The sequence below is a fragment of the Excalfactoria chinensis genome, chromosome 2 (genome assembly GCF_039878825.1).
Source record: "Excalfactoria chinensis isolate bCotChi1 chromosome 2, bCotChi1.hap2, whole genome shotgun sequence".
In the NCBI taxonomy this organism is placed as follows: domain Eukaryota; kingdom Metazoa; phylum Chordata; class Aves; order Galliformes; family Phasianidae; genus Excalfactoria; species Excalfactoria chinensis.
Window position 1 is genome coordinate 82,366,493 of NC_092826.1, and position 13,174 is coordinate 82,379,666.

At 44.7% G+C, this 13,174-nt stretch overlaps 1 protein-coding gene across 1 annotated transcript; it reads left to right on the plus strand.

Moving 5' to 3' along the window:
• Positions 1–1,229: 1,229 nt before the first annotated feature.
• On the plus strand, positions 1,230–6,238 carry EDN1 (endothelin 1). Its single transcript, XM_072329612.1, has 5 exons — positions 1,230–1,559; positions 1,644–1,791; positions 2,763–2,921; positions 3,192–3,299; positions 4,936–6,238. The coding sequence occupies exons 1-5, from the start codon at positions 1,496–1,498 to the stop codon at positions 5,072–5,074; spliced, it is 618 nt and encodes a 205-aa protein (XP_072185713.1). The 5' UTR covers positions 1,230–1,495; the 3' UTR covers positions 5,075–6,238.
• The last annotated feature ends 6,936 nt before the right edge of the window (positions 6,239–13,174 follow it).

Below are 13,174 nucleotides of genomic sequence, written 5' to 3' on the forward strand. Positions count from 1 at the left end.
TTGGCTAGGATTAGTTTTTTATTTGTAGCTAGGTGACCTCTGCTGGTAGATTCTTATCATTACTGTAATAGTTCGCACATTCAGGCACGGATACAGTGATATCCCACCGGGTAAGCACTGCCCTGTGTGGACAAGACGACACAATACATAAGCAGATACAATCCCACCTCTGAAAAACAGACTCCCACACCAGAAAGGTGTAAGCAACCATATAGCTCAGATTCCTCCACTCACGGAAGCTTTAGAGAGCAGTTTTTAGAGAGCTGCATACAAGCGTTTCAGCTGAGGGTTTGGCTAACGTTTCAGTTTATTCGATGTCATGACAGAAATGTCAAGTATTACTCAGAAGGCCCCCAGATTTCATCCCCGGAGGTTATGGCAATGGGAGGACTCGTCTCCACTTGCGTTCCTTTCTTGCTCTTGTCCCACGTGCCAACAGCTTCTGCTGGAGAAAGCTCAGCAGCAACGCAGGCTTTCTTCTGACTCAGCACAGCTGCCGACGCTCCGTCCGCTACGATACAGCGGCACAGAACAACACCATAACCGAAAAAAAAAACCCACGGGCATTCACCTGAGGTCAAACAATGCGACTGGCAGCTCGCAGCCTCGCTCTTTGTGATACCCAAGGTCACTCCTATTCTTGCAGCACAGTGCGAGGAAATACCACAAATACCGAGAGGGCCTTATCTGTTTATCAGAGGTGGAACTGGCACGCTCTCCGAGGCTGCAGCTCCGCTCAGCAGCTCGAGCTGCTCCTCAGAGCCTGGCTTTGGAGCCCGCACAGCGCTCGGCGTGCTCCACACGCGTGTGCGTTCACAGTGACATTGCACCGACGAGGAGGCAGTGGGTTTGAAGTTGTTGATAAAGCCGGGTCCCGGCGGCGTGCACCCAAGCTTCGTCCCCTCCTGACCCACATCCCTGGTGTTAGGCACACAGACCCCGGACAGCGCGGTATCACAGCTGTGCCACAGCTGGGTCCGACGGGCATCCACGCGGTACCTCCGCGCTGCAGCACACGTTGGGGCGGGGCGGCTCTCGCCCGCAGGTGTGAGATGTGAGATGGGATGTGAAGTGCGGGGCGGCCGTGCGCCCTCTGCCGCCCCCTGCCCGGCCCGGTTCCCCCCTCAGTCCCCCACCCCACCCCCCCGCCGCCCGCGGCCGGCGCTCTGAAGTTCGCAAGCGATTTCCTCCCCGGGCCGGCCTTATCTCGAGCCGCACGTTGCCGCGCGGTGACTAATAGCGGCACAACATTGTCTCGGGATAAAATAGCGCCGGGGCTGTTTACCCGCTCCATGGGGGTTCGCTATAAAAGGGCGTCGGGGACCGCCGCGCCAGCCAGACGCGCCGTGCCGCCCCGAGCCGCCGCCTGCCCCCGCGCCCCGCCGCCAGCGGGAGCCAGCGCCCAGCCGGCCACAGGAGAAGCCTCGTCCCTCCTCCCTTCCAGCTCCTCGGCTCTCTCTTAAACCCGTCTCGCCTCCCGTTCCCGTCGCCCGCTATGGATTGCAGCCGCCTGCTCCTCCCGCTGCTCGTCGCGCTGTGCCCGGCGCTGCTGCCGGCAGGTAGGTGCCGTAACCTCGCACGGGGGACCGGGGCCGGGCGGTGGGACCGAGCCGGGTGCTGAGCCGCTACCGCTCCCTCCGCAGCACCCGGAGCCGAAGTGAGCGCCGCATCCCCGCCGCCCCCCGCAGCCGCTTCGCACCGCCGCGCCCGGCGCTGCTCCTGTTCGTCGCTGCTGGACGAGGAGTGCGTGTACTTCTGCCACCTGGACATCATCTGGATCAACACCCCCGAGTGAGTGCCTTGCTGGGCTGGGGGAAAGGGGGTGGTGGTGGTGGTGGTTGTGGTAGTGGGATGGGGGTTTGGAAACGCAGCAGAAAGGGGAAAGCGATATTTCTGTGCACGGACTCTCCTGGTTCTGCATCCCACCTGCTGCTTTCCTGCTGAGTTCAGCAGCGAGCCGGTTCGCTAGGAGAACAAAGAGGGGATCTGGGGACCCAGGCTGAGCAAAGCAATTCTCGTTGCCCCAATGCACCTGCGCTCCCCAGAGCTCTGGGTGCAGGATGCTCCTCACAGCCTACGGAGTGGTTCTGCCTGCCTTTGCATGAGCACTTTCTCAGGCTGAAAGCTTGCTTGTACACGAGGTGGCTCCTCACTATCTCCTGCAGCGCTTTGCTGCAGAGCAGTGTGCTCACAGCATTATGAACTGTGTTCTCTTCTGTCATCTCCAGGATGGATGTGGTTCTGGGCAGCCTGGTCTAGTGATTGGTGACCCTGTACATAGCAGTAGCAGGGGAGTTGAAACTAGATTGTCCCTGTGGACCTTTTCAACCCGGGCCATTCTATGATTCTGTGATCTCCCCCCCAGAAAAACCTGGGGAGCCAGAGCCTCTGTAATGTTGGCTTTGGTGATCTGCACTACCACTCTGAGTGGAGAGGATCTGTGTTTTTATTGCTTCTTTCAGCATTGGCAGTTACCAAAGTTCAAAGAGATGAGGCTTTATTGCTTTCTATCACACAGGCAGGGATAACAGCCTTATGAAATCACAATTAGAAGGTCATTAGCTGTGCTAGTAGCCACTCTAATTACTATGTTGCAGGATCATCAGAAGTATTTGCATGGGAATTATGACTAACAAGGCATTCCCAATTCCACAACCTTTACTCATGCAATCAATCCCATTGATAAGATTGCCCAATATACCCTGCTGTTCCAAACCCACAGAATAATTGAATTGACTTTCATGTTGTCTCTTTGATCATAGGAAGACTGTTCCCTATGGTCTTGGAGGCCCTTCTCGGTCCAGAAGATCTCTGAAGGACATAATGCCTGAGATGCTTGCTGAAGCCAGCAACAGATGCCGATGTGCCAGCCAAAGAGACAAGAAATGTCTGAACTTCTGCCAGACGGGAAAAGATCTCTGGTGCGTCTATTGTTACAACTCTTTAAAAGGCAGCGTGTGTGAATAGGGCTGGACTGTGGTTGACTTACTCATTTTGGCACTTGCTGAGTGAATAATCTCCCCAGAGCCTTGCCTCCTACCTTGGCGCTCACGGTGCTATGATGCACTCAATGGTTTGGCCCAGAAAGATTGCTTATTGCATGCCTTGAGGATCGGTTGGTGAGACACCTCACCTCGTGGACTGCAGACTTGTTTTTTGTTTTAACAGCAGCGCCTTTTCCCTTTTAACAGGGCTCAGTCCACAGCAGAGAAAACCTCACATCGCCACAACAAAGCTGGTGGTTGCATTGGACCTAAATGCATGAACCAACAGTTTGTTGACAGCAGGAAAATGAAGAGGTGAGTTTTTTCTCATCCCGCTGTTGTTCCCCAGGGTAGCACTATAGGGTGCATCGTTCTCTTCTATTTGGGTCAACACAGGCTTAGCTGTTGATTGCAAATGGAGAGTTTCTGGGAATCAGTGAGGATCTTTTCAGGGCTTTGTTTGTGCACTGGATCCTTTGCTTGAAAAGATAAGAGTAACAAGCTCTGCTTGGTGTTACCCATCTGCTTAGAGGGAGCAAACTCAAATTTAAGACAACTATAACATAATGAAATTATGGAAGAAATAATAGAACTTGATGTTCTAGTATGTTCAGATGTTATCTCAGTTATTTAAAAATATGCCCTAACTATTCTATTAGGAAATGGAATCTGGTTGCCTTTTCTTACTTTCCTCCGTTCTACTGGGTGTAGAAGGTCTATCAGGATGTTCAATAGGACAAGGAGAAATGGTGATAGGACAAGAGGGAATGGTTTCAAACTAAAAGATGGGAGATTTAGGTTGGGTATAAGGGAAAAGATTTTCACACTAAGAGTGGTGAGGCTTGGGAACAGGTTGTCCAGAGAGATGATGGATGCCCCATCTGTGGAGACATTCAGGGTCAAAATGGACAGGACTCTGAGCAGCCTGATCTGGCTGTAGGTGTTCCTGTTGCGGGGATTTGGACTGGATAGCCTCTAAGGGTCCCTTCCAACTCAAACCATTCTATGATTTATTGTATCTGTTGTTCTGGCTGGTGTGGCTGGCTTTCTAGAATGCAGGAGGTAGGTTTCTGCCTGCTGTGTCATTTGTGTTGTCTGATTAAATGTATGCACCATGAGCGCAGGATTCTAGTAATGGAAATGACAGCAAAAGGGTTGAGGAAAGGGAAGATGAAAGATAAATGAGTATTTGAACCCAATTTAATATCTGAAGCTGTGTATGTTTCAGGACTGTCCTTTGAGATCCATGCATTAAAAAACTGAGTGGTGGTAGGTGGCAGTATCACTATAGAGTGCAGTTTAGAGATGCACGTATGCATTGACTTTGGTACTTTTATGAACCCCACAGAGGTTGGAAGTCAGTTTTGGAGCTGAGCATTGGTACAGCTGTGTCACCTTTGGTGTTCAATCTTCAGCCTTAAGCCTGTGTGAAAGCACAGTCTATGCAAAAGCTCTTCCATGTAAATGTAGGCTCTCGAGTGCTACTTGTGAAAGGAAAACGGGGTTTATGCTAGCAAGCAGCCTGATGATTTTGGGTGATACTTGGTCCCTAGAGGTCTTAAATCATTGCTGAAGATGGGGCTTATGTCTTAAAAAATGCATTCATTCATTGGGACTGGGTCACTTTTAGGTAAAAGAAATAGAACAGCTGAGAAGTGTAACACTGAAGACCTCATGGTTGGATATGTGCTATTTAAGGGCATCTTGGGCACTTGAATTTAGATGAACATTTTAACTTCTTTTAACGTTTGAATTGAAATTCTGAATGACATAAAATTTAAGTTGGTTCAAATTGGTATCATCGTGACAGGTGCATAACAGTCATTGGTTTCTGAGGGTCCTGTGGCAAAAATTGAGACTGAGGTTTATTTCGTCAGCCTGCTGAATGTGTGTGCATTGAAGATGCATCTTCATTACTGTAACAATGGGAATATATTTCTTATTTTTTCAGACTGGAGGCTATTGGTAACAGTATCAAAGCTTCCTTTGGTATTGCAAAGCTGAAGGCCGAGCTCCAGAAAGGACGGAAGCTGAAACATAACAGGGCAAGCAAAAGGCAAAGCATCTGGAAAAGCCTGAAAACGTCCTAGTGGGAGGATCACCCTGTCTTTCTTCATTATGTTTGCTGTCAAAGCATCACCAGAATTCTTTGACTTTTAACATTCCACAAAGGCAAAGGGCCTATCTGTCCAACTGGTTGTGCAGCAGGACAAAACACTGAAGAAGTCCCATATTTGGAGCTATAAAAGCAAAGGATTTCATCCTACTGGAATTCAGATGAATGGGGAGAAGGGAAATCCACAGTAATATACCTTAAAAGTCATCTTTCTGGAGAAACATTTGAATATTGCTACTGGAATGTTACCCATCAACTGGGCGGCTTTCAGGGCCGTAAAAAGCGTTTTGCAAGGAAGACCTTACTGATGTACTTAGGAAGGACAGAAAGCAAGATCTGAGTGGACAAACATCAAAGTAAAAACTCTTACTTCTTGATTAAAAAGCAAAAATGAAAGCCACAGTGCTACTCTTATCAGGACTTACTGCATATATACATGTCTACCTCGCATACTGTATGTTGCACTCCTGCTAGAGTATTTTTATACCTTGTTATTGCCTTAACTAATCAGCTGCAACCCTTTGCCTTCTTTCCAGAAGTCTATTTTACTTGTACAACCAGAGTTATCTGAATGTGGGTTAGATGCTGTGCTTGTTCACATAGCCAAAGTCTTTTCCCTTTGGATACCAAAGGACCATTCAACAGAAAATAAATGTTGGAAGGCGCTGCTAGGTTTCCCATAACAAGGATATCTGGCTAACAAGTTCTAATAATAGAGATTGTTGTGTCTTACACACCACCTAAACAGCACTGGAGTGGAGCTGTACCGGATATTGTTGTGAGATTCATTCAGTACCTTGTTTGGTAGAAACATGTAGAGACAAAGGGTTGTTTTAAATTATGTCAAAAGGCTAATATTGGGTGAATGTTTATAGCAGTGAATTTGTTCACGTTGTTGAATTTGCTGACAGGTTTGGTTGAATTTTATGTGCTTAATTTTTTTTTTCCTTTTTTTTTTTTTTTTTTTTTTTTTTTGTATTTATATTCACAAGTTCTCCATTATATTTACCATGTTGAATACACATTGAAGCAGGCCATATTGGTCTATGCGTGTTTTATGTATTTCTGTATGAAATTGGGAAATGCTTTATGCCTATCGAGGTAAATGTCTTCAGAAATAAATATTTTTAATTACTGTACTGGCTTGTTTTCAGTGTGCCCTGCTTTTTCTGTGCGCTGGGTCTCCATAGTGGTAGAGGCAGGCTGCCCCACGCATGAAGCTGTCCTGGGTGAGCTCTGTGCTCATGATTGCCTTTCTGTTAGAGTAGCGAAATCCCAGCATGGGCAGTTTCTGCCAGGCCTGTGCCAAAGGTGAGACAACAGGCAGCACTTGCTCTTGCTGAACTCTTCCATGTAAAAACTTCCTGATGAGTTTGAGTTGGCCAGATGAGTTTAGACTGCTCTTTTATGTCACTAATGTCATTTTTCATCCAATGTTGGATATACTGTACCATTAAAATATTGCCCATAAGGGTTGGATGTTAACGAACTGGAGAAGAAAAATGCACACAGTGGATGCTTTGTGGTCTATGTTGGCCCCAACGGGATTATATTATTTATTACTATGCTATCCCTGAAGTCTCAACCCATGATACCAAAGCTAAAGATGAAGACCTCAACGGGCCCTGGTCCCAATCTAGAACCTAGATGTGCTAGAACGTTGCACATCTCCAGGTGATTTGGGCTAATGTAGTTATAGCTGGAAAGATGCTTAAAGCAAGTCAGTGGATTTAATGATCTCTGATTCTGTAGTGGGATATAATACAAGATAAAATACAAGGCATGAGACAAAACCTGGTTACATTTGCTGTTTAAAAAATACTGATAATGTTCCAGATTTCTTTGTTGATGTTCATCTGCTTGCAGCTTGCTCCACGTCCCAACACCCATAGTCTATGTGCAACCTCTCCTATTTCCTTCATGCTATTTTGCTAACTCTTATGTGATGATAAAAGCCGAGAGGTGGCAGTGTTGGCAGCCTGGCTCTGCATTGACTGCAGCTTGCTGTGGTTTGCGTTAACAAGCTGGTTAAAAAAACAGAACTAAACAGTCTGTCTCAGAGAATAAGCATAAGGGAGCATCGGGCTCTTTATCTGAAGGCTGGCTCATGTACAAATACCACAGTCCCTCCCAAAGGTTTGCTTCTTCTCCAAGTGAGTCCCATGGCAGAAAGAGCTTTAGAACCCCCAGTGAAAAAAAGAAGACAGGCATGGTATTTCTGGCACTGAGCATGTGGTAGAGTAAAAGTACATTCTTATTTATTATAGATGATCTGAGTGAAAAAATATTCTACCTGAAGCCAATGGAAACATTGCTCTGATTGTGGAGGCAAGGCTGCAGAATTAGGGCTTTCATTCTTTTATCTAGAGCTCATCTCAGTTTTCCTCTCACAAAGTAAACCCTTGATGGCTATGATCTACTTGCAAGTAGTGAGAAGTTTCTCTAAGATGAGATGAAATCTGAGAAGGACAAGTGGGAACATACAGAGAAGATGGTTTTCCACAGTGGCCCTACACTTATGGTCCCAAAATACACCTGAAATCACAGCTCAGACTAAAATCAAGGAATGGCCCAGTTCCTAAGCTGTTACCAAGTTGTATCTCTCACCTCTCATTTTTCCTGTTTTCATCATGATCGTTGCTGAAATTGCAAAAACCTTCACTGGAAAAGGCTATTTCTCCCTAATGTATGCTTGCTGTACTGATTTTCATACAATGCTATCTGCGTTTCTTACTTGCTCCATCTGTTTATTTTCATTTTCTCTGAAGAAAAGTTGTTTTGACTGCATACCAAAGCAAGGTATACAATAAAACAAAGCTTCAGCGCGTGAGTCAGGCTTGAAGTCAGGAAAATAATACAATGCCACTGAAATTCCTTCCATCTTATCTACATAATTCTGACCTAATTTTTCCAGAAATGGCAACTCTAATCTGTACCATGTTATCATAAGCTGCCCCAAAATAATTCACGCAGGATGTCCTAATGTTGCCTATAGAAGTTACCAAATACCAGCCTTTTTGTTGACGTTTCCTTACATTAGGATAAATTTAGCCACTGCAACACATTTCTATATTTACAAACAGAATGAGCTGGTTAGACCACTATTTGAATGCTATCTGATGTTTATTTTCTTAGCACTCAATTATTTGCCTCTGTGTACATGAAACCGTATTAATTTCAGCTTCATCTGCATTGTGGTGCTATTATTAGGTTCCTTGGGTAGCAATCCAGCTCCCTTTCTTGACCAGTATCTTTGTTTAATTTTCTGTTCTTCCTTTGTGACCCAGGAAACAAAAGGACAGAGTTTTTGATTTATTAGATGCGAATTCTTGGAAGCTGTGATGGTGAGTGTAAGTATGCAAAGAGACAGAATGCCACAGATAAAGTACAAAGATACTGGCAGGATCATTTTTCCCGGAGTAAACATCATGCAAAGGACATTTTGGAAACACAGCCAGAATCGGTGGTCAAGTTTTACTTTATTTTATATCTCTGATAAAATCAGAGCTAGGTGAAAAATGATAGGGGAGCCTATTTTTCTATTTCTCAATATGGTTAAACTATCGGCTGCTACGCCTCTGCAGCGTGACTGGGATGAGCTCCTGTATTCTGATCAGGTCAAGGAGACCTGATTCTGTCTGAAGTCCACCAGGTCACTCGGTCAGCCAACAGTTCTCTCAGTATGGAGGCATCATTTATTCCAGTGAAAACGAGAGCAGAGCTTGACTCAGAAAGGCTTTCTTTCCTCTCTGATTATCACCATGAAGAGAGCAAACGGGCACTGATTTGCTGATGCCAGCACAAGTCTTCAGTAGCTTTCATTGCTGCTGTTCTGCCTTTTAATTTTTTCCTGCTTTTTTCTTCAGCCCACAAACGTTTGCTAACAACAAATCTGATAAATATCTCGTTGGGGCAGTTTGCCTTTGGCTCAGGAAAGCTGCTCATAGGAAGAGAAGAGCCCCGTGGAACTTGTGGTTTCATCAACCTCTCCAGCTATTTTGGGGGCTGCAAAAATGATTTGAGTTCACTTCAAGCTCACATTGTTGTTGTGTTTTTTTCCCCAAGGAAATAGTAATAATAATAATAATAACAAAAAATTAAACTACTAAAACTACCTTCTTTTATTTCTTTTTCTAGCTAATGGAAATAAATGCATGTTATGTACTGACCATTAGAAACAAAACCGATCTCTACTCTTTTGAGAAGAAAGAAGCACTGCTGTGTAGACTGCATTTACAGTTACCTCTGCTTTCTCCATCTCTTTTCACAGGCACAATTCAATCAAGCACTTGGTGAAGTGTCCATCAAGAAAGGTGAGTTAATGACCTTAGGACACACCTGTTCAAAGGCAACCAAATGCCTTAAATGTTATGATGAAGCAGAACTACTCCCCTGGACATTTTCCTCATCATCATTCATTTATTTCTAACAGAGACATGAAGCAGTGATATTCACAAACCAGACAGCAAACTAAAGCAGACAGAAGAACTGGGCAAATGGTGCTCATTATACTCTTAGCAGAAACATACCTTTACATTGTCTACTTTTGAATGCAGAAAAGTTCTTAAGTAACTGTGACCTATAACAAGTGATGTAACCCACAACTAGACTGCAAAGAGGTGCTGGCTACTTTGCAGGACCAAGCTCCCTCCTGGAGGAAGTAGGAATTTCTGTACATTCTCTTGACCTGAACTTGCTCACCCACTTTGGTGAGCATCCCTGGAGCAGCATAAGTGAGCACAAAACATGAACTATAATATCATCCCCTGGAAATGTAAATCATCCTACCCACTTGGCCACAGGTTCCCACTGGGTAATGCTGACTGAGCTGCTTTGCAATGGCAGCTCTATCATTGATATGTATGGTCTCCAAATGCTCCCAGTGGTTTTATAGGTATCTTATAGCAACATTTTCTGAGAAAACATCTCAGCTGGGGAAGTTGTCCACTGGTCACAGTTTCCCTACAGATGGGCCAACATGATGTCACCTTGGTTAGCTTGGCGGAGCTCCACTGGCTTCACCAGCCCATGGAAACAGTCACATAGATAAGGCACATGAACATGAAATCTAGATACTTGTACAGAGACTCCTTTGTCCATATTTCTTCCACATGTTCAAAAGAAGAATTGTTTTCGTCATGTTTCCAAAAACTATACTCCTGTGTCTTTCTAGGATCTGATGGCCTTTGTTGAGGACTTGGCCCATGGATTTCCTTATAGGCCTCTACTAATCATTACATCATTCTCAGTATGCATCCAGCAGGACACTTTGCAGCTTTGTGCTTTCCAGTGGTTTGAAAACAACGTGCATTAAAGCTGTTAATTTAATCCTACTTGGCCCCAGGTCTGCTTCATTATAAACAAGAGAACATTCTTCATTTGGATGGAAGTTGAGGTGTCCGCAAGCGCTGTCTTGGCCCTGAGTTGGCAACAGATTGTGGATCGTTGATTTCAGTGTTGACCCTTTAGGCAAGTCACAAAGTTGGCTGGGTATCATTGTGCAGTAAAACTGTATTCTTTGAACTAACTGCCTTTTGCTGAGTCATTATTTTGCTCCACAAACATTTCTAAAAATGTCTATACATGCACAGAGGTCAACTTTCTAAGCCAACTACAACCTTTCCTTCTCCACTATTTATTTTTCTTCTTTCAAGCATTTCTTTGCTGATCCTGTGGCCAAATACAGCTTTTGTGAGCTGTTTCTGGGTGAAGCTCTGATCATGGTTGTTTGTTCTACCTGTGATCCGTGAACGTCTGAAGAACCATGAAATGCAATTAAGGGATGCAAATTCATACACGCTTCGCAACAACCTGAATATGTGAAATTCTTGGAACAGTTTGCACTTCCACTGGGAATTTTTTAGTGGTCCACATTGAATGTAAAGTAAATCTTTGTGTTATACATGAAAAGTATGTTTGAAAAAAGGGTTGCAAAAACAAGTTGTCAGCGTAGACAAGAACAGAACTGAGTCCAGACTCATAGCAAATAAGAAAGATATCCTGATGAAAAAAGCCTGTGTTTGTATAACTGCATTAGCAGGTATTGTAAAGCATATGTGCAGCAGGGCAGATAAGCACGCTAGGGAAAACTCAAAGCACTTGGTAAATATGCACATGTACCCATAGCGTGGACATGAATGCATGTGTAATACAGCACACTGAAAGTGTTTCTGGGTGTGTACAACACTTTTCGGATCTACTTCCTTCTGCCAGAAAACTCTAGTCTCAAGGGGCTCTCTGTATTTGTCTTTTTTATCCTGTTTTAATACAGCAGACTCTGGTCAGTATGGCCAAATGATTCAGGTACCCTCACCAAGGATGCTTTAGGTGCTGCTCGCAGCACCCTGCCCAGGCGGTGTTGCGCACAGTAGTTGCTTTTGCCTGTACTTCTGTTCTGTTAGAAAAGCTCTTGTTGTTTACACGGATTTTTTTACTATGAGGTCTACAGACTGCCCTCAGTTTTTCCTCTCTGGACAGCAGAGTTGCACAGCTCTGAATGGTTTATGGCTAATTAGAAACTGACCACAGGTTTGTGGGGTTTTATTTTGTTCTTGTCTTTCTGCTGCATTCATTTGTTTATCTGCTCTGTGGGGATTCGACGGGGATATTGTTAAGGAGATAAATAAGCTATAGCCTGTGTGATTTTAGCGTGCTAAGAAATGCCTCCTTTTAACCTGACAGCCCCACAAAATTGGATCAGGTGTCGGAAAGACTGACAAAACATCTGAGGACATGAGATATGCAGCAAATGACTGATCTTCACATCCTATCTTTGTCTAGCTAGAGTAGTTTTGGAGGGGAGCTGATGCAGAACTGCCCTTCTCTTTCTACCTGACAATCTCAAACAGCTGATATATTGCCAGAACTAATTGTTGCCCTGACAGGCCTTTGATCCCTGGAAGAGTCAATTTATAACTGATGAGCTCCTTTTACATACCTTTGCTGATGGAGCTGTTGAGATAGTTACAGAATCAATAATTGCTGTCATCTGGGGATCCTTTATTTTTCTCTCATTCATTTAGGAGGGAGTTCTGAGCGTCTGTAAATGCTCATCCCTAACCCTTCCCAGCACCTCGCCCAGAAAAAGACAGGCATTGCTACAGGAGTGAGACTTGGTATGAGGAGAGAATGTACACCTGGAAAGCAGAAAAGTACATGTGGGTGTGGAGGAGGAGGAAAGACAGTCTCCAGTTTGTATTCAGCCACTTATGATGGTCTTGCCAAGGAGGAAGACACAGTTGAAAACAGGGGCAGAAAGGTCTCCAACTATGTGAAGGAATCAGACAATATTTGACTGAATTATGTTCTTGTGGGTGAGAGCATAGGGGCAGAATTTGGACCTGTTTTTCAAGGGCATTTAATGACCACTACATGACGGAGAACCCAAAGAAATCTTCTCCTTGGGCTCTCTGAGGATGTTGCTAATTCTTTCAGCATACTCCTCTGCAAAACCATAAGGATATGGCAGAGGTCATAATACTCTTGCATAGTCATTTGATGATCTCATTTTTCTCTTCTTAGTAGAAGAATAAAATTATGCTTTATTATAGAAAGATACTGACAGTTAGAGGAGATACACTTGAGCTGTGCACTCAGCTCTCACAAACCTCAACAATCAAAGCTTGCTGGACATCTAGAAAGGAGCAGTATCAGCACAGAAATGGTCCTGCCCTTCAGTAGACCTCCGTGAGAAAGGTCTGAAGGTGCCAGAAGAGCAATGGGCATTACTAGTGATGGCAATGCCAAGAGAGGCTGACTTCCAACAGGCCAGCTCACAGGCAGTGTTAGCATCACCACTTCAGATCAAGGGCTCCCTTTTTCTTGGACCATCAGAAGCAAAGGACAATTTTGAAGAATACTGCAATAACAGCACTTGGATCTGAAGGAAAATCCTTGCTCTGCTCTTTCTGTTCACTCATTCTCCAGTTGTGATAACAAAACAGAAGCGCTCCAGCAGGGCCTGGCTGACTCCTGCACATAAAGTTTTCTGACCCGGACCCAGTGTCATTACCACTGACAAATTTCTCTCAGCCATGGGTCTGTCTTATATCTGGGAACTTCATTTGCACGCAAT

What these genes read in the sequence shown, in the direction of transcription:
- EDN1 (XM_072329612.1), top strand. Translation starts at nt 1,496, where the DNA reads ATGGATTGCAGCCGCCTGCTCCTCCCGCTGCTCGTCGCGCTGTGCCCG. An exon ending in CCCGGCGCTGCTGCCGGCAG is followed by an intron (nt 1,560 to 1,643) that starts GTAGGTGCCGTA and finishes CTCCCTCCGCAG; the next exon opens with CACCCGGAGCCGAAGTGAGC. An exon ending in ATCTGGATCAACACCCCCGA is followed by an intron (nt 1,792 to 2,762) that starts GTGAGTGCCTTG and finishes CTTTGATCATAG; the next exon opens with GAAGACTGTTCCCTATGGTC.